Source organism: Heterodontus francisci, chromosome 5 (genome assembly GCF_036365525.1).
Source record: "Heterodontus francisci isolate sHetFra1 chromosome 5, sHetFra1.hap1, whole genome shotgun sequence".
NCBI classification, from domain to species: Eukaryota; Metazoa; Chordata; class Chondrichthyes; order Heterodontiformes; family Heterodontidae; genus Heterodontus; species Heterodontus francisci.
The window spans coordinates 105143830-105164708 of NC_090375.1; the positions used below are offsets into that span (position 1 = coordinate 105143830).

At 43.9% G+C, this 20879-nt stretch overlaps 1 protein-coding gene across 2 annotated transcripts in view; it reads right to left on the minus strand.

The window, feature by feature from the left end:
- Window positions 1-19792, minus strand: part of sdr16c5b (short chain dehydrogenase/reductase family 16C, member 5b) — a 55856-nt gene extending 36064 nt beyond the window's left edge. Inside the window, exons 1-2 of one of the 2 annotated variants that reach the window (XM_068031869.1) lie at window positions 19371-19788; window positions 11559-11690 (exon numbers count right to left, since the gene is read on the minus strand). In XM_068031869.1, coding sequence (XP_067887970.1) covers window positions 11559-11690; window positions 19371-19691 — 453 coding nt within the window. In that variant the 5' untranslated portion in view covers window positions 19692-19788. Of the gene's footprint in view, window positions 1-11558; window positions 11691-19370 lie in introns of both variants that reach the window. The other variant, XM_068031870.1, reaches the window with a different exon arrangement.
- Between the last annotated feature and the right edge of the window lie 1087 nt (window positions 19793-20879).

Sequence of the window (20879 nt, forward strand, 5' to 3'; positions counted from 1 at the left end):
TGCTGTATCCAGTGCCTTCAGCAGTTTCTTGATATCAGGTGGAGTAAATCGAATTGGCTGAAGACTGGCATCTGTGATGCTGGGGACCTCAGAAGGAGGCTGAGATGGATCACCCACTTGGCATTCTGGCCGAAGATGTTTAAAAATGCTTCAGCCTTGACTTTTGCACTGACATGTTGGGCTCCATCATTGAAGATCGGGATGTTTGTGATGTCACCTCCTCCAGTTAGTTGTTTAATTGTCCACCACCATTCACGACTGTTTGTGGTAGGTCTGCAGAGCCTTGATCGGATTCATTGGCTGTGGGATCGCTTAGCTCTGTCTGTCGCATGCATGTAGTCCTAGCTTGGCACTTCATTTTTAGGTATAGCTGGTGCTGCTCCTGGCATGCTCTCCTGTACTTCTCATTGAACCAGGGTTGATCCTCTGGCTTGACAGTAATGGTAGAGTAAGGGATATGCCAGGCCATGAGGTTACAGATTGTGGTTGAATATAATTCTGCTACTGCTTACAGCCCACAGCGCCTCATGGATGCCCAGTTTTGAGCTGCTGTTCTGATTAGATTCCATTTAGCATGGTGGTAGTGTCACAGTGTGATGATTTTGGTGTCATGCATCTCCTGTGGAACAGAGCCTACTTTTCAGCAGAGGAGAAGGTCAAAGGTGTGGTAATAGATCACTTTGCATGCTTGCGCAGTTCGACTGGGGTTCTGTCCTTGCTGGGTGCCCGTCTTTTCGCCAGGCAGTCGATGGCCTTCCTGAGCTCATGTTGAGGGTTCTTCATCCAACCCATCCATGACAGGAAGTTGCGGGAGAGCATCAAGCATAGACTAAGATGTCTGGCTTACAGGAATACAGTTCACAGTAGTGTTCAGCCCAGCAGGACATCTGTTTACTTCTGTTGGTGAGTACTTCATCTGCCGACTTCAGGGAGCATGTTTGGTGATGACAGGGTCAAGCATCCTACTGCTCGACTACACTTCTTCACAGACTTCCTCCTGTAAGGACTCCATTCCATTCTCCCAGTTTTTCCGTCTCCGACGCATCTGCTCTGATGATGCAACCTTCCATGACAGCGCTTCTGATATTTCTTCCTTTTTCCTCAACCGAGGATTCCCCCCCCCCCACTGTGGTTGACAGGGCCCTCAAACGTGTCCGGCCCATTTCCTGCACCTCTACCCTCACCCTTCTTCCCCCGCCCCCTCCCAGAACCGCAACAAGGTTCCCCCTGTCCTCACTTTCCACCCCATCAGCCTCCATATCCAAAGGATCGTCCTCTGCCATTTCCGCCACCTCCAGCGTGAAGCCACTACCAAACGCATCTTCCCCTCCCTTCCCCTGTCAGCATTCCTAAGGGGTCATTCCCTCCATGACACCCTGGTCCACTCCATTACCCCCACCACCTCGTCCCCTTCCCACAGCACCTTCCCCTACAATCGCAGGAGGTGTAATACCTGCCCATTTACCTCCTCTCTCCTCACTATCCCAGCCCAAACACTTCAAGTGAAGCAGCAATTTACTTGTACTTCTTTCAATGTAGTATACTCTATTCGCTGCTCACAATGTGGTCTCCTCTACATTGGGAGGACCAAACGCAGACTGGGTGACCGCTTTACGGAATACCTCCGCTCAGTCCGTAAGCAGGACCCCGAGCTTCCGGTTGCTTGCCATTTCAACACTCCCCCCTGCTCTCATGCTCACATCTCTGTCCTAGGATTGCTGCAGTGTTCCAGTGAACATCAACGCAAGCTCGAGGAACAGCATCTCATTTACCGATTAGGCACACTACAGCCTGCCGGACTGAACATTGAGTTCAATCATTTCAGAGAACGACGGGCCCCCCATTTTACCTTTATTTTCAGTTATTGTTTTTCTTTTTCCTTTAAAAAAAATTTTTTTTTGTGTTTATTTATTTCATCTTAATTTGTTCAGTTTGCTTACCCACTGTTTTTTTACATGTTTGTACTTGCGGCTGGTCAATTTTCAGTCCATTAACACCCTATCTGCACTAAGGCTTTGTCTTTCAACACACCATTGTTTGCCTTGGCTCCACGACCTTCTGGTCAGCTATTCTGTGACCTTGCCCTATCTACACCTTCTTTATTATCTCTTGCCCCACCCCCTCTTTACTTGCTTAAAACCTTTTACATTTCTAGTATTTGCCAGTTCTGAAGAAGGGTCACTGACCTGAAACGTTAACTCTGCTTCTCTCTCCACAGATGCTGCCAGACCTGCTGAGTATTTCCAGCATTTCTTGTTTTTATTCAAGCATCCTTTTGGTCCCTTCATACATAGCTCATAGAATTCCTTTGTCACATGCAGTTTGGATTTCTTTACATAAATTGATCCAGTGTTTGTTTGCGCAGTATCGCCCTCCCCTTTGCACGGCTGTCTGGGCTACTTTCAAGTCATACAATGTCTTTGCTGCTGGGTTTATATTGTACATCATGTAGGCTTTGTTTTTTGCCTCAATGACAGATATCATCTCTGCTGAGTAGGTCTCAAACCAGCCCTTGGTTCCACCTTTACCAAATGATGCTTCTGCTGCTTCATAGATGATTGAAGCTTGGAAGTCACTAAGCTCATCAATGCCTGCAAGCGTGACATGAAGGTTCTAAATGTCGACAATCGCATCTGGGAGTAATTAGCTGGCAAAAGAGGGAAATTACAACATATTCTGTAGACTGGCGTGCCCTACCACGAAGACCAGTTGCTACAGCAGCTTGGCAACAGGCGGCAACGTCAAAAGCAACTCACAGCGTCACTTGGCAGCTTCACATGTGGCACCTGTGGCAGAACCTGCCTCTCAAGGATTGGCCTTCATAGCCATCAGCAAAGGTGCACCAAGAGAAGACACCCACCTAAATGGATTGTTTGATGCGTGTCCATCATCTTTCACAGATGGAAGAATGCCAAAAGTGCCACACATGAAGCACAGTATCCTCAGTGCGAAGACTGAATTTCGACTCCACCAAGACTGCGTGGTGATCACTCCTACCAAAACTGTTAAGGACAGATGTATCTGCGACAGGTAGTCTGGTGAGGGTGAGGTCAAATAGGTTCTTCCCTCTTGTTGGTTCTCTCAGCACCTGCCGCAGGCCCAGTCTAGCAGATATGTCCTTCAGGACTTGGTCAGCTCGGTCAGTAGTGTTGCTGCAGAGCCACTCTTGGTGATGGGCATTGAAGTCCCCCACACAGAGGACATTCTGTGCCTGTGCTCCCCTCAGTGCTTCTTCAAAGAGATGGTCAAACTGGAGGAGTACGGTTTCATCAGCTAAGGGAGGGTGGTGGTTGGTAATCAGCAGGAGGTTTCCTTTCCCATGTTTGACCTAATGCCATGGTACTACATGGGATCTGTAATCAATGTTGAGGACTCCCAGGGCCACTCCCTCCTGACTGTATACCCTTGTGCAGCTACCCCTGGAATGAAAGCCAGACACCTCCCCATAAAAAGGGGAAGGAACAGGAAAATTAAATAGGGCGTTTTCATTTTAGGGCTATATATTCTAAGCAAATACTTTTAAACTAAGAGGAAAACATTCAAAGCTGTTTAACTTGGATTACTTTTTTAATGTCAATCACATTTGAGATTTAGTTTCACAATCAATCGCATTGTTAAAATATTATTTTTATATTATAATATGCTGTCTCTCCCCAGGCAATGCCATTATATTTTTCATGAATGGAAATCAGCATCCAGCACTACCCATGTGGAAGACTGAACAGGGTTCAACTGACTCCTGTGTGGTTTTTAATTCAGTTCCAGTACACAACCAGTAAAACCTGGTAATACAAAAGCAAAATACTGCGGAAATACTGGAAATCTGAAATAAAAACAGAAAACGCTAGAAATTCTCAAAAGGTTTGGCAGCATCTGTGGAGAGGAGCAGAGTTAACATTTCACAGATGCTGCCAAATATGCTAGCAAATTGGATACATATGTTATGACATCTACATTTCTTAAGTAATGTTTTTGTCTATTATCCTATGTGCTGCAATTCTGTCATGGCAAATTCAAGGGAAAAATCATAGGCCATTCATTACAAATGTTAAAAATTATAGAAATCACAATAAGGACCATGATCAATCATGGTTATGTTTTCATGATAACTAAAGAATCTTTTGCCATATTTTTATACAAATATAAAGAGGTTTATAAACAGCGCATTGCACTGTTGAACTACAAGAAAGCCTCCAGCGATTTAACATCCGCAGCACTTAAAGCAGCCAGAAGTACTGCACAAAGAACAGCTAGGCGTTGCGCAAACGACTACTGGCAACACCTATGCAGTCATATTCAGCTGGCCTCAGACACCGGAAACATCAGAGGAATGTATGATGGCATGAAGAGTGCTCTTGGGCCAACCATCAAGAAGATCGCCCCCCTCAAATCTAAATCGGGGGACATAATCACTGACCAAGGCAAACAGATGGACCGCTGGGTTGAGCACTACCTAGAACTGTACTCCAGGGAGAATGTTGTCACTGAGACTGCCCTCAATGCAGCCCAGCCTCTACCAGTCATGGATGAGCTGGACATACAGCCAACCAAATCGGAACTCAGTGATGCCATTGATTCTCTAGCCAGCGGAAAAGTCCCTGGGAAGGACAGCATTACCCCTGAAATAATCAAGAGTGCCAAGCCTGCTATACTCTCAGCACTACATGAACTGTTATGCCTGTGCTGGGACGAGGGAGCAGTACCCCAGGACATGCGCGATGCCAACATCATCACCCTCTATAAAAACAAAGGTGACCGCGGTGACTGCAACAACTACCACGGAATCTCCCTGCTCAGCATAGTGGGGAAAGTCTTTGCTCGAGTCGCTCTGAACAGGCTCCAGAAGCTGGCCGAGCGCGTCTACCCTGAGGCACAGTGTGGCTTTCGTGCAGAGAGATCGACCATTGACATGCTGTTCTCCCTTCGTCAGATACAGGAGAAATGCCGTGAACAACAGATGCCCCTCTACATTGCTTTCATTGATCTCACCAAAGCCTTTGACCTCGTCAGCAGACGTGGTCTCTTCAGACTACTAGAAAAGATCGGATGTCCACCAAAGCTACTAAGTATCATCACCTCATTCCATGACAATATGAAAGGCACAATTCAACATGGTGGCTCCTCATCAGAGCCCTTTCCTATCCTGAGTGGTGTGAAACAGGGCTGTGTTCTCGCACCCACACTTTTTGGGATTTTCTTCTCCCTGCTGCTTTCACATGCGTTCAAATCCTCTGAAGAAGGAATTTTCCTCCACACAAGATCAGGGGGCAGGTTGTTCAACCTTGCCCGTCTAAGAGTGAAGTCCAAAGTACGGAAAGTCCTCATCAGAGAACTCCTCTTTGCTGACGATGCTGCTTTAACATCTCACACTGAAGAGCACCTGCAGAGTCTCATCGACAGGTTTGCGTCTGCCTGCAATGAATTTGGCCTAACCATCAGCCTCAAGAAAACAAACATCATGGGGCAGGACGTCAGAAATGCTCCATCCATCAATATTGGCGACCACGCTCTGGAAGTGGTTCAAGAGTTCACCTACCTAGACTCAACGATCACCAGTAACCTGTCTCTAGATGCAGAAATCAACAAGCGCATGGGAAAGGCTTCCACTGCTATGTCCAGACTGGCCAAGAGAATGTGGGAAAATGGCGCACTGACACGGAACACAAAAGTCCGAGTGTATCAGGCCTGTGTCCTCAGTACCTTGCTCTACGGCAGCGAGGCCTGGACAACGTATGCCAGCCAAGAGCGACGTCTCAATTCATTCCATCTTCGCTGCCTTCGGAGAATACTTGGCATCAGGTGGCAGGACTATATCTCCAACACAGAAGTCCTTGAAGCGGCCAACATCCCCAGCTTATGCACACTACTGAGTCAGCGGCGCTTGAGATGGCTTGGCCATGTGAGCCGCATGGAAGATGGCAGGATCCCCAAAGACACATTGTACAGCGAGCTCGCCACTGGTATCAGACCCACCGGCCGTCCATGTCTCCGCTATAAAGACGTCTGCAAACGCGACATGAAATCCTGTGACATTGATCACAAGTCGTGGGAGTCAGTTGCCAGCATTCGCCAGAGCTGGCGGGCAGCCATAAAGACATGGCTAAATTGTGGCGAGTCGAAGAGACTTAGTAGTTGGCAGGAAAAAAGACAGAGGCGCAAGGGGAGAGCCAACTGTGCAACAGCCCGACAAACAAATTTCTCTGCAGCACCTGTGGAAGAGCCTGTCACTCCAGAATTGGCCTTTATAGCCACTCCAGGCGCTGCTTCACAAACCACTGACCACCTCCAGGCGCATATCCATTGTCTCTCGAGATAAGGAGGCCCAAAAGAAAGAATAAAGAGGTTTGTGTATTGTGGGTTCTCTTGGTCCCACAGTTGGGCTGTTTTGTAGAATCAAAGGGCTATGGAGTTTACCGATGTCTACTGCATGCAGACATCAGCATACTGGAGTGGGCGGCACAGTGGCGCAGTGGTTAGCACCGCAGCCTCACAACTCCAGCGACCCAGGTTCGGTTCTGGGTACTGCCTGTGCGGAGTTTGCAAGTTCTCCCTGTGACCGCGTGGGTTTCCGCCAGTTGCTCCGGTTTCCTCCCACAGCCTAAGACTTGCAGGTTGATTGGTAAATTGGCCATTGTAAATTGCCCCTAGTGTAGGTAGGTGGTAGGAGAATGGTGGGGATGTGGTAGGGAATATCGGATTAATGTCGGATTAGTATAAATGGGTGGTTGTTGGTCGGCACAGACTCGGTGGGCTGAAGGGCCTGTTTTAGTGCTGTATCTCTCTCTATGACTCTATGTGGGTATTTGTGATCTTTTGTGTAGTGGCCACTGCATCTAGGACTTGGAAAGGAATAACAAGAGATGCTATTATATACTAGGTGGGCTGAGTCTTTTCGTTGTTGCTTTCTGTCTTGCATGAGGGTTTGAAGGTGACATTGGGACGCTGACACTCAGCAGTCCAACATAAGTTTAAAAGCAGTTTTAACTGAGGTCAAGGTCAGCAGTACTGTGGAGTCCAGAGCCACATGCTCATTAAAAAGGGGAGCATTGCTAGGGGAAAGGACGACTGTCGAAAGTGTGAAATACATGCCAGCAATGCCCATACCCATAGAGAGTCAGAGCTACATGTGTTGTTTTATTCCTGTTTCAGTTGGCATGTCTTTTTGGAAATGAATGTAGATAACCTTCACCTGTGGTTCTGTGCTGGAACTGAAAGGGAAGGCTACTGTAGGACTTGGCAGGTCCATGTTTGATAGCAGTGTGCAGGGGGAAGGTGAAATAAAAAAGGACCTCATGCTCCTATAGCAAAGGTAAGGCTTTGACTATGCCCTATTCAAGGAAAACATAAGAGATGCAAGAATTCATCATTTTTATTGCTGAAAATAGAGTAATGTTGTCGAAGCTTTTCGTCTTGCACTCATCAGGACATTATGCAAAAATACCAATATAAGGGAAAACAACAACTTTATACTGCATAAAAAGAGAGTGCTGATTGATTGGTATAGGCACTGCCAATTTACGGTGACTGACAGTTCACTGCCAAGCTTTGTTTGAAATTTAAACCAGGCAGCTTGACTGATTGGTCAAGGCATTGCCCTGAGGAATGAACCAGGAAATGCCTGTCACTTATTTTGTTCAGCTGAAATAGGCGCATTGTTTGTACATGTTCTTTCTGTCTGCAAAGAACAGGGCCCTGTGTATTAATATGTGTAGCTTCCAGTACGCACAAATGCGCCACACGGCAAGCCCGACTGACAATCTTAAATTGGTTGTCAGTGTAATTCTTAGCACACGGAGGATTATTTAGCAAATGTTGTCCAATCGCGCAACTGTCTACTGTTGGACACGGTTTTGAGTTTTGCAAGCACGGGCTGGTTGTGTAGGGCGTGTACCTTGCCCGTTGCAAACAGCAGAAGTGGCATGTTGTTTGATACAATCTGCCAGTCTTTGGGATGCACGGCCTATATACCTAGCATCACACTGGCATTGAAATTCACATATCACATTACTCATTTGTGTGGCAGGCAAGACGCCTTTTTGGCTTGATGGCTGCATCCTGTTAGTGTGAACACCACATGTGTTGCGACTGTATAGTAGCAGCGTGAAGCAGCTAGCTTCACCTGTTGTTCAAATTTTTCATTAGAACAAGACATGCATATACTTTGAGGCAGCCGCTTCTGCCTATTACTATGCCAGTACCAGGATGAGCTTGTTACTACTGACAGGGTCAAAAGGAAAGTTGTGTGTCATGGTCCTTTCATCTAACAAAATGACAAGAGGTCTGGAAAAGATTTTGAGTATTGCATTCCTCCCAGGTGATTTATACATTGGGACAAAAGGAGGGTTTTGAGAAAAAATAAAATTGCCAACAATTGTTTTTATTTTTGTTTTAGAAACTAAGTGCTGGAAATACGCAGGTCAGGCAGCAGTTCTGATGAAAGGTCAGAGACCTGAAACATTAACTGCTTCTCTCTCCACAGATGCTGTCTGACCTGCTGAGTATTTCCAGCACTTTGTTTTTATTTCAGATTTCCAGCATCTGCAGTATTTTGTTTTTAATAATAGTTTCTAAGACATATTTGTTTAACTGACATCTTTGAAATTGATCATTGTTGCTAAATTTATCACTATGATTGGTCAGGTTGCAAGAAGTGGGATTTTCTTACAGCATAAGATAGTTAATGCCAGAGGTTGGGTCGTATAAATTCAGCAAGTTTTCAAAGGAGGTTAGAAGGTTGAATATCTTAAGAATGTAACAAGGAAGATTTGGAAGTTAAAAAGCTTCCAGACAGATTAAAGTTGGTTTAGATCCAAGTAGAGATCCAATTGTTCCAGCGCAGTATCAAGTCAGAATTTAAAAGTTTTTAGTAAGTGTGATGGGCAGTGGAAAAATAGATATGTATGCATGAACAACTACCAGCATAACTCAGATTTGTAGTGCATTATAACCGGAGCTTCAGTTGCACAAGTAGAGGTGTGAAAAGGGCTGATACAAACTCAGGAATCTCTTCCACTTTCAATGATGTCACCTCTGATTCACACCAATAGGCTGAAAGTTCTGTGCAGGAGAGTGTTTTGGATCGTAGCCACAATTAAAACTGGTGGCCGTATCCCTCCTCTTTAAAAAATACGTACACATTTAAGTTAGATCTTCTTAGAGAAACCAAAGAAGTTACAAACTATCTTTATTGATCTGGCCAAAGATAAAATAAAATGCAACGAATCCTGGCTTTTATATCTTACATTTTATTGAAACTGACAAATAACGGCCTATACAAGATTCCTGAGCTCTGATTCCATAACTCTAAGATTTAAGGTGGTAATGGAAAAGGACAAAGACGGGCCAGAAATAAAGGTACTGAATTGGGGGAAGGCCGATTTCAATTTGATAAAACAGGATCTGGCCAAAGTGGACTGGGAGCAGCTACTTGTTGGAAAGTCTACATCAGGCCAGTGGGAAGCATTTAAAGAGGAAATAGTGAGAGGTCAGAGTCAACATGTACCCATTAAGGTGAAGGGTAGGACCAACAAGTCCAGGGAACCCTGGATGCCAAGGGGTATAGAGTATTGGATCAGGAGAAAAAAAAAGGAGGCTCATGGCAGATTCAGAGCGCTGAAAACAGCGGAGGCATTAGAGGAGTATAGAAAGTGTAGGGGGGTACTTAAAAAAGTAATTAGGAGAGCGAAGAGGGGACATGAAAAAACATTGGTGGTCAATATAAAGGAAAATCCTAAAGGCGTTTTATAAGTATATTAAGGGCAAGAGGATAACCAGGGAAAGAGTAGGGCCCATTAGGGACCAAAGTGGCAATCTGTGTGTGGAACCGGAGGATATAGGTGAGGTCTTAAATTATTACTTTTCATCTGTTTTCACTGTGGAGAACGACGATGTAGGTGTAGAGATCAGGGAGGGGGGATTGTGATATACTTGAACATAATAACATTGAAAGGGAGGAAGTATTAGATGCTTCAGCGGCCTTAAAAGTGGATAAATCCCCAGGTCCAGATGAGATGTATCCCAGGCTGTTGTGTGAGGCAAGGGAGCTGATAGCAGGGGCACTGACACAAATTTTCAGATCCTCTCTGGCCACGGGAGAGGTGCCAGAGGACAGCGAATGTGGTACCATTATTCAAGAAGGGTAGCAGGGATAAACCAGCTAATTACAGGCCGGTGAGTCTAACATCAGTGGTTGGGAAACTATTTGAAAAAATACTGTGGGGCAGGATTAATCTCCACTTGGAGAGGCAGGGAATAATCAGGGAAAGCCAGCACGGCTTTGTCAGTGGGAGATCGTGTCTAACTGACTTGATTGAGTTTTGAGGAGGTGACTAGATATGTAGATGAGGGTAAAGCAGTTGATGTAGTCTACATGGACATCAGTAAGGTTTTTGGTAAGGCCCCGCATGGGAGATTGATTAAGAAGGTAAGAGCCCATGGGATCCAGGGCAATTTGGATCCAAAATTGGCTTGGTGGCAGGAAATAGGGTAATGGTAGAGGGTTGTTTTTGCGAGTGGAAGCCTGTGACCAGTGGTGTACCACAGTAATCAGTGCTTGGACCCTTACTGTTTGTAGTGTACATTAATGATTTAGACATGAATATAGGAGGCATGATAAGTAAGTTTGCAGATGACACGAAAATTGGTGGTGTTGTAAATCGTGAGGAGGAAAGCCTTAGATTACAGGACAATATAGATGGGCTGGTAAGATGGGCAGAGCAGTGGCAAATGGAATTTAATCCTGAGAAGTGTGAGGTGAGGCATTTTGGGAGGACTAACAAGGCAAGGGAATATACAATGGATGGTAGGACCCTAGGAAGTACAGAGTGTCAGAGGTACCTTGGTGTACTTGTCCATAGATCACTGAAGGCAGCAGCACAGGTAGATAAGGTGGTTAGGAAGGCATATGGGATACTCGCCTTTATTAGCCGAGGCATAGAATATAAGAGCAGGGAGGTTATGATGGAGCTGCATAAAACACTTGTTAGGCCACAGCTGGAGTACTGTGTACAGTTCTGGGCATCACACACTGGAGAGGGTGCAGAGGAGATTCACCAGGATGTTGCCTGGGCTGGAGCATTTCAGCTATGAAGAGACTGAAAAGGCTAGGGTTGTTTTCCTTAGAACAGAGAAGGCTGAGGGGAGACCTGATTGAGGTATACAAAATTATGAGGGGCATTGATAAGTTAGATAGGAAGAGACTTTTTCCTTTCGTGGAGGGGTCAATAACCAGGGGGCATAGATTTAAAGTAAGGGGCAGGAAGTTTAGAGGGGATTTGAGGAAAAAGTTTTTCACCCAGAGGATGGTTAGAATCTGGAATACACTGCCTGAAGAGGTGGTAGAGGCAGGAACCCTCACAACATTTAAGTCGTACTTAGATGAGCACTTGAAACGCCATAGCATACAAGGCTACGGGCCAAGTGCTGGAAAATGGGACTAGAATAGTTAGGTGCTTGATGGCCGGCACACACACGATGGGCAGAAGGGCCTGTTTCTGTGCTGTATAACTCTAAGACTATGATTCAAATTGTCCACGAATTAGCAGTATTGGAATACTTACCCAAAAATGTGCAAGTGTGTTCACCTCCATGGTTTTCTCCATCAAGGCATCTGGTGAATCAGTGAATTTCTTTCCAGTAACAATACCTGCATTGTTTATCAGAATACTGACATCTCCAACCTCTCTTTTCACCTGTCAAAAAAAAAGTTAAATAACAACACATACATCTAACTCTACTTCAAGAGCTTTACATAAAAATGCATTTTCCTGTATTGACTAGGGTTATTCCACTGTTTCTTTAACTCATTTGCACAATAGTTTATGAAGTGCTTAGAACATTAATTATACTTCCAATTACATTATCTTGTATACGAAGAATCAGAAACATAAAATATAAAAATTAAGTAAACAGCCATTCTTCAGCAGCTTATCATCTTCGATCCAGGATATTGCACCAATCATTGGACATCAGCAATAAGTTAAGTATTTGAATTAGACAAAAATGAAACCTTTGCTGAAATATGATTTAGGAACAAATGAACATAAAAACAGGAGTAGGCCAGTTCAGCTTCTTAAGACTGTTCTGCAATGCAATGTGATCATGGCTGATCTGAGACCTAACTCCATTTACCTGCCTTTGCCCCATATCCCTTTAGATGACAAATATCTTTCAATCACAGACTTAAAACTTACAATTGACCTGGCATCAATTGCCATTTGTGGAAGAGAGTTCCAAACTTCTATCACTTTGTGTGTGTGTAGAAGTGTTTCCTAATTTCATTCCTGAAAAGGTCTGGCTCTAATTTTTAGATTATGCCCCCAAGTCCTAGACTCCCCAACCAGGGGAAACAGTTGCTCTCTATGTACCCTATCTGTTCCCCTAAATATCTTGAAAACTTTACCTTCTAACTTCCAGGGAATACAACCCTAGTTTATGTAATAAAAACCGAAAGTGCTGGAAATACTCAGCAGGTCAGACAGCATTTGTGAAGACAGAAGCAGAGTTAATGTTTCAGGTCTGTGACCTTTCATCAGAACTGGCAGAGGTAATAGGTTAAAAGCAGTGAAGTGGGGGGGGGGGGGGGGGGGTGGCGGGAAGACAACAAAAGGGAATATGTGTGATATGGCAGAGGGCAGGACAGATTAAATAACAAAGATGTCATGTGACAAAGGCAAAGACAATGTTAATGGTAATGTTTATGCAATCTCTCTTTGTAATTTAACCTTTGGATTCCAGGTTTCATTCTGGTAAACCTACGGTGCACTCCCTCCAAGGCTAATATATCCTTCCTAAGGTGTGATGCCCAGAACGGCTCAAAATACTCCAGCTGTGGTCTAACCAGGGCTTTGGATAGCTGAAGCATGACTTCTATTCCCTTGTATTACAGTCCCCTAGATATAAAGGCCAGCATTCCATTAGCCTCTGATTATTTTCTGTATCAGTTCATGACATTTTAATGATCTATGTACCTGGACCCCCAAGTCTCCTTGGACATCCATTTTTTCTAGCCTTTCACCATTTAGAAATTACCTTCTTCTATATTTTTTAGATCTAAAGTGGATGGCCTCACATTTAACTACATCCAAATCCATTTGCCACAGTTTTGCCCATTCACCTAATCTATCACTATCTCTTTGTAATTTTATTTTTCCATTTAGACTGTTTACAATGTCACTTATCTTTGTGTCATCGGCAAATGTGGATTGGTGGCTTTTTATCCCGTCATTTAAGTCATTAATAAATACAGTAAATAGTTGAGGCCCCAACACAGATCCTTGTGGCACATCACTAGTGTAGACCCAGTAAAAACACAGAAGAACTTTGTTGAAACAAAGGGGCTAGTTACACATAATTACACAGTGTGTTGAAACATAGGGGGGCTTGGCAGAGAGGAGCAACAGCACACAGACGGCCAAGAAATTGTAGGCTCTACAGAAAGATGTTTCCAGTCACTGTCCTTGCATGTACCAGATAAAGGAGTCAGCATGGACACGAGATACAATTAGACTCACCAGCAGACAATGGGAAACTGTAAAGAAATGAAAAAGTGCTGACCAGGTTCTCACCAAACCAAATAAGGAATTATCATTATGTCATTATACCAGACCCCTATGAGTAAGACGGGAGGGTCTTGGAAACAAGATTTAATCCCTGACTGAAACTAGGGAAGGTACGAGAACCCCGGGGAAGAACATTCGAGAAGACACCCCAAGCCAACGGCTCAGAGAACAGAAGAGCAGCCGCAAGGCCGAGACTGATCACCTCGTGCCTTGACGGGTAGTATACTGTGCAAGTAGTGAGAGCTTGTACTTGGTGATTTAGTGTGTGAATAAAATATTGACATACCTTTCACCAATCAGCTTCCGTGGATTCTTTAAGGGTAAGTGCGGATTAGGCACAACATAATTGGTGCCCGAAAGGGACTCAGTTGTAGTGCTATTTAAAGTTATTTTGAATAGTCTCACCGAGTTTGAACTAATTAATAAACCAAGTTATGAGATCGACAGATCGGATTAGTGAACGGTTGAGTAACTGCGTAATTGAGTAGATAAGACAGGACAACGGTTGAGTAATTATGGCCCTGGTCAGGCCACAGTGGAAGTTGGAACTCCGGATATATTTGAAAGGCAAGTGGCCCTCATGGATAGAGTTTGTAGTTAAGCAGTACATGGGCCAGGGGTCCATTGGGGTACAGCATTGGGAGGATGCACGTATCCAAGCCAAACGGGCACCTAATATAGCATCTTGTATGAAAGAATTGGATGAAAAGGAAAGGGAGAATGAAAGGTTGAAGCAGGAGTTGCAAAAAAGTTAGAAAAAGAAAAAAATGAGTGGCGTGAAGGCAGAAACAGGTAGTGCAACACAGGTGGTGCATTTAAGCCAATTCCAGTCTCAGGCCGGAAAGGCTGAATCCAGTCGCAAGAAGGCTGAGACGGAAGCGGACAAGGCGAAGGAACAGCTCACAAGAGCGGAACAGACATATTCTGACTTACAGACAGCAATGACAGTTATGCACCACTCACAGACGGAGTGGGTGTACCAGTCAGCAGATCATACCAAATGTCAGCAGGAGAAAAGTAAACTGCAGTCTCAACTCTCAGCGCAAAGGGGTATAATATGCACGTTTGCGGATAGGGAGGATGATGACAATGATGACTTTAATCGGGCGGACTTGGCAGATAAGGCCAGTAAGTACCATGATGATGGTTACAGTCCTTGGGATGACCACTCCCCGAACCCCCAATCGAACCTTCGGCCCTCACCCTGGCCTTATCTATGGCCCATTAATAACTGGGGGCCAGAGGGCTCAATGACTAAGTTTATGGCAGAGTGACATAAAAAGACTATGTTTTAGTGAACTTTCAACTGAGTAAAACCAAGTTACTGCATCTTTTGATTCGAATGTGAGAATGTTGGAAGCTTCCACAAATGAAATGAATATCCTTGAGATGTGCAGCTTGTGTTCTGTAGAACTGACAGTCATTAACTCTGGTTATCTGGCCTTAATGTTGAAAGCTTGAGTCTGTTACTTGTTCTATTTTTACACGTGGGAAACTTGAGTCATGTTTTACTTGTGAACTAGTTGAACCTGTGTGTTCCTTGGCATCGGAACAGGGAATTTGACACAGAATTTGGTACTGTGAATTCATAACCCATTACAGGAATCAATTTTCGAAGTTGTTTGGAATTGAATGAGTGTGAAAAGGGATTGTTGAGTGTATTCATTTCAATTTAAGATTGTGCACCCAGGAATGGGGTATAAAAATAAATTATATTTTAAGTTAAAGTTTTATTTTTATTTTAAAAGTTGGTTTTGCAACTGTGAAAAGGCAATGAACAATGCTACTCTGTTCTGTGTGTAGTTAGTAAGTATTATAAGTTAATAAGTCTGAACTAAGTTTATACTATTAAGGTTAGCTGACCTGTTAAGTTGAAAAACTGGAAATTTCATTTGTGGCCACAATGAACTTTCAAGTTTATTATGTCAAGTTTTGAAGGAGTCTTTAATTCCAGTCATAAGACTTGCTCATATAACATTGGCAGTTTTGATTTTTAAACGTTTATTGCCATGAACTGGAATTCGGAATCATCTTTGTTGTATAAAAAAAATCCTTGGATTAGAAACTTCTCACAAAAGATGCTAAAAGTTTGGAAGCAATTGGAGTTTAATCTAAAATGCTGTATTTCCTGATGGAGATGCTTTCCTTTGAAGTTGATAATGTTACTAATGATTTTGTTGTTTTTAAAACCCTAAGAATACCAAAAGAATTGAAAAAAAAGTTTAAAATGGAGTGTAATTCTTTTCGATCAGAAAAAAAAGTTACGTAAAATGATGCAGCTGAGGTTTTGCTCCACCCCCTTGGAGACAAGCAAAGAAATTAACTCCGCTGCAGCTATCGTTTTTCCAATTAATCCCCCACACAATTTTTGCATTGCTGAAAGTAAAATTTATATATATTGGACATTAAATTTCAAATTTCTAAATTGACAGATATAATTTGACAAATTTGGGGCCTCACAGCTTCAGCGACCCGGGTTCGATTCTGGGTACTGCCTGTGCGGAGTTCGCAAGTTCTCCCTGTGACCGCGTGGGTTTTCGCCGGGTGCTCCGGTTTCCTCCCACAGCCAAAGACTTGCAGGTTGATAGCTAAATTGGCCATTTTATAAATTGCCCCTAGGGGAAGGGAATTGAGGGAAGGTGGGGATGTGGTAAGAATATGAGATTAATGTAGGATTAGTATAAATGGGTGATTGATGGTCGGCACAGACTCGGTGGGCCGAAGGGCCTGTTTCAGTGCTGTATCTCTAAATAAATTAACCCATTGGGCTCAGGGGCAAAGCCACAATGGATTCTTTGTGTTTTTTTAAGCAAGTGAGGGTAGGTTCCAAGGCCACAAGAGAACTGATACCACTGCAAGAGATCCAGCAGCTTCAAGAATTTAAGAACTTAACCGCAGACAACAAATGTCACAGCATCTTTATCAATGAGACAAAATGCTTGAGAAGGAGAGACAGTTGCAAGCACTTCTGTCTTTAATGTAAAAAAAAATGCAATACCAAGTCTGGGCATAAGAAAATAGAATCAATAAACAAAATTTAATTGATATGAGTGGTTATTTAAAGCACTCAAGGGGAAATTTATATGACATTTTAGAGGACAACCAAAGTTTTAGAAAACAAAAAAAAAAACAAAAAACAGTCGAAGTGGTTTACTGTGTTGGATATTAGCAATGGGTTCTGGTCCATATCGCTGGCACAAGGGTGTCAATATAAATTTGCGTTTACGTTCCAGGGACAATACACCTGGACGTGTCACTCCCAGGGATTTCATAATAGTCCGTCGATATCCCTCCAGCGGTTGCCACAGAGTAAGGAGGAGCTCCTTCGACTCCTGCAAAAGGTCGGAGTGAAAATTAACCCTAAAAAGGCACAGATAATGAAAGAAAAAGTTTCCTATTTGGGAATAGTAACACAGGGAAAGCATGAGATAGAGCAGAAGCGAGTATAGACAATCCTCGAACTCCCCTACCACAAAATATTAAAGGGTCTGAGATCATTTTTGGGCCTCCTTGGGTATTGCAGGAACTATATTGATGGATTTACCTTAAAGGCAGCCCCTTTATATGATCTCCTGAAAAAGAACTACTACGTACCTGGCGGACAATTTAATCTACCAGGGCGAACCCCATGAGTGTCAGATTTTGACAGCAAAGGCCCTCAAGGGACCTTTTGTAATTGACTCCTTGATCAACAGTGCAATGCCACCTCCTCTTTTACACACTAACACCCCCCCCCCCACCCCCACCCTTATGAAATGCCTTCTGGAAGTCCAGATATACTACATCTACAGGATCCCCATTGTTCACTCTACTTGTTACAGCTTCGAAGAACTCTAGCAAATTAGCCAAACATGATTTACCATTCATAAAACCATGCTGACTCTGATGGATTGCGTTTTGACTTTCTAAATGTCCTGTTATTACTTCCTTATTAATGGATTCCAACAATTTCCCAACGACAGATGTTAAACTATCTGGTCTATAGTTTCCTACTTTCTGCCTCCCTCCCTTTTTGAATAAGGGCATTACATTAGCATTTTTCCAATCCACTGGAACCTTTCCCGCATCCAGGGAATTTTGGAATATTATAACCACTGGATCCACTATCTCCACTGCCACTTCCTTTAAGACCCTAGGATGTAGGCCATCAGGCCCTGGGGACTTGTCTGCCTTCAATCCCAATAGTTTGCTCATTAATATTTTCCTAGTGATGATGATTGTTCCAAGTTCCTCCCTTTCTATAACCTCTGCATTACCTGTTACTATTGAGATGGTACTAGTGTCCTCCACCATGAAAACTGAGACAAAATACTGATTTAGTGTCTCCACCATTTCTGTGTTCTCCACTATTAACTCCCCAGTCACATCCTCCAAGGGACCAACATTCACTTTAGATAAGGTGGTTAAGAAGGCATATGGAATCCTTTCCTTTATTAGCCAAGGTATAGAATACAAGAGCAGGGAGATTATGCTGGAAATGTATATCGCATTGGTTAGGCCACAACTCGAGTACTGTGTGCAGTTCTGGTCACCTCATTACAGAAAGGATGTAATTGCACTAGAGAGGGTACAGAGGAGATTTATGAGGATGTTGCCAGGACTGGAAAAATGCAGCTATGAGGAAAGTTTGAATCGGCTGGGTTGTTCTCCTTGGAACAGAGAAGGCTGAGGGGAGATCTGATTGAAATGTACAACATTTTGAGGGGCCTGGATAGAGTGGAGGTGAAGGGTCTATTCACCTTAGCAGAAAGGTCAGTGACAAGAGGGTATAAATTTAAAGTGATTGGTTTTTTAGAGGGGAGATGAGGAAAAATATTTTCATCCAGAGGGTGGTGGGGATCTGGAACTCACAGCCTGAAAGGGTAGTTGAGGCAGAAACCCTCAACTCATTCAAAAGGAGTCTGGATATGCTTCTCAAGTGCCGTAATCTGCAGGGCTATGGACCAAATGCTGGAAGGTGGAATTAGAAGAGGTGGATCGTTTTTCAGCCGGCACACACACAATGGGCCAAGTGGCCTCTTTCTGTGCCTTAAACTTTCTATGATTCTGTGGTCCTCTGCATCATGGTCATGGGCAGACAGAGGGTACAGCCAGTGCAGGAGTTTCCTTATCCTCAGCCTGGGAGAAAAACAGTGGGCTAGAATGCTGTATGAGAGCCAGTGACCAACAGGCTGAAAAGCATCTAGGGGTCAAAGTCTGAGTCCCTAAAGGTCTTAAGAATTTGAGCTGATTTTATTTATCCCTCTTGCAAAGGCTGGCAATGGGCACATGCAAGTTATTTTTCTGAAGCTATTGGGCAGGGACTCTCCCCATGAGAGCATTTCACAAATTGGCTTTGGTATCCTGGGTTAAGGAATGGAATAAAAGCAAAAACGAAAAAAAAGGAATGGAAAATTGGCCATGATTCCCCCTGTGCTTTTGAAACAGACCATGCTGGAAGTGCACGGAAAGGGTTGGGTCTCGACACCAATTTGTGAAATAGTCCACTTGCAGTCGAGTGCTGTGGTTCACATGACCAGATATCTGGGTGTTGACCGAAAATAAGTGGTGAAGAGTCGTCGGTTCAGATCTACTATTCCTTTTAAAATGTCTTTTTTCTCCGGGCGGGGGTGTGACAAACGCCAGATTTCGAAACTAAAATCAAAAAAGTACACAAATACAGTGGTCTTAAAGCCAAATATTTCCAGCACTTTTGTATTTGTTACAATGGCAAATAAAGGGTGAATATTATCGCCCGTGTACATTATCCTTAACCCCTCCTCCCGTTCTAGAAAATAATGCAAGCTTTCAGTCGCAGTGCAATTTCCTGACCTGGTCGGCTATTTCGTACACAGATGTCTTCTTGCTGCAGTCACACAAGTAGGTGTGGACCCTGGATGCTCCTCTCTCTCGGGCCAGCCGGGCAGTCTCATTGTTGCCTTCCTCATTGACGTCCCAGAGCACGAGCGTAGCATGGAGACGGGCGAACTCGAGTGCTATGAGCCGCCCGATGCCGCTGCCAGCCCCGCTCACCAGCACAATCTCCCCGCTCACATTCTTCCTCCGCACCGGCACCACCAATCGCACTAGGGCTTCCAGAGTGTAGTACAGCGACAGAAACAGCATGCGAAGCGTCTCCAGAAAGAAGTTCATTTTTGTTCCGTTGTTTACTGGCACCCAGTTGCGCCTTCACACGAATCGCTCCCTTCGCGCAAATGCTGCGAGAAACCAGTGACCTTTGTTCGAAACACGTCAGCAGCAGCTGAATGGCGACGATAGTTTATACTGTCATAAATCACTCTCTGTTGTATTGCAATTCTCCTGTCTTGGGCAGATAAGGTAAAGTTCGAATTCTTGCTTTGACTTTCACTTCATTGACTCTCAGTGGCCCAATTGTGCAAGCTACAGGTTTAAGCGCAGTGGTGGACATGTAGAAATTTAAACTTTTCATTGGTTTTCCAAAATGCCGTTGGTGATTTTTTTTTGATGGGAGCTTTACTCTGTATAGAACCCTGGGAATATTTGATAGGACAGTACAGAAGGAGCTTTACTCTGTAAAAGATTAAGGGTTGCTGACCCCGACCTAGATTATTGTACATAACTCCAAGCACTTGAATCCACAGATTGGAGTGCCACCAACTGAGCCATATCCAATTCGTGCTGTTGGTGATGCGGTTGCTTGATTTTCACCTTCATATCAGTAGAGGCGGCAGAAGACTAAAACTACATTTGCCAACATTTTACATGGATAGTGTTGTTTTGTGCCTGGTGCCTGTCAGCATTTGCTGGAAAAAACCAACACAGATTTCAGGAGTGCAAGCACATATGAACAATTGGCAGGAACAAACTGGATGGTGGTGGGGCAGGCTGGTTTTCCTAATGCTACATGTGGCCAAAACCATTCAGGCTCCAACAGGTGTGTTAAGGAAGCTCGGGTGTGTCTTACACCAGTTTCACATTGGCTTGAAGCCGCTCTGCATCACAATGCAATCCATTTCATGAAAATTCATTGCACAATCTATCAAAATAATGAAATACTGATCTGCAACAACTTGTCTTTAACATAGTAAAACGTCCTAAGGCACTTCACAGGAGTGTAATCAGATAAAAATTTAACATCAAGCCAAAAGAAATATTGGGACTGGTGGCTACAAAAAATTGCTTAAAAAGGTTTAAGAAGCATCTTGAAGGAGGAGAGAGATTTGAAGAGCCAGAAAAGATTGTTACGATTAGGTGAAGACAATTCTGCTGCTGCTAATGGCCTACAGCGCCTCATGGATGCCCAGTTTTGAGTTGCTAGATCTGTTTGAAATCTATACCACTTAACACAATGGTAGTATC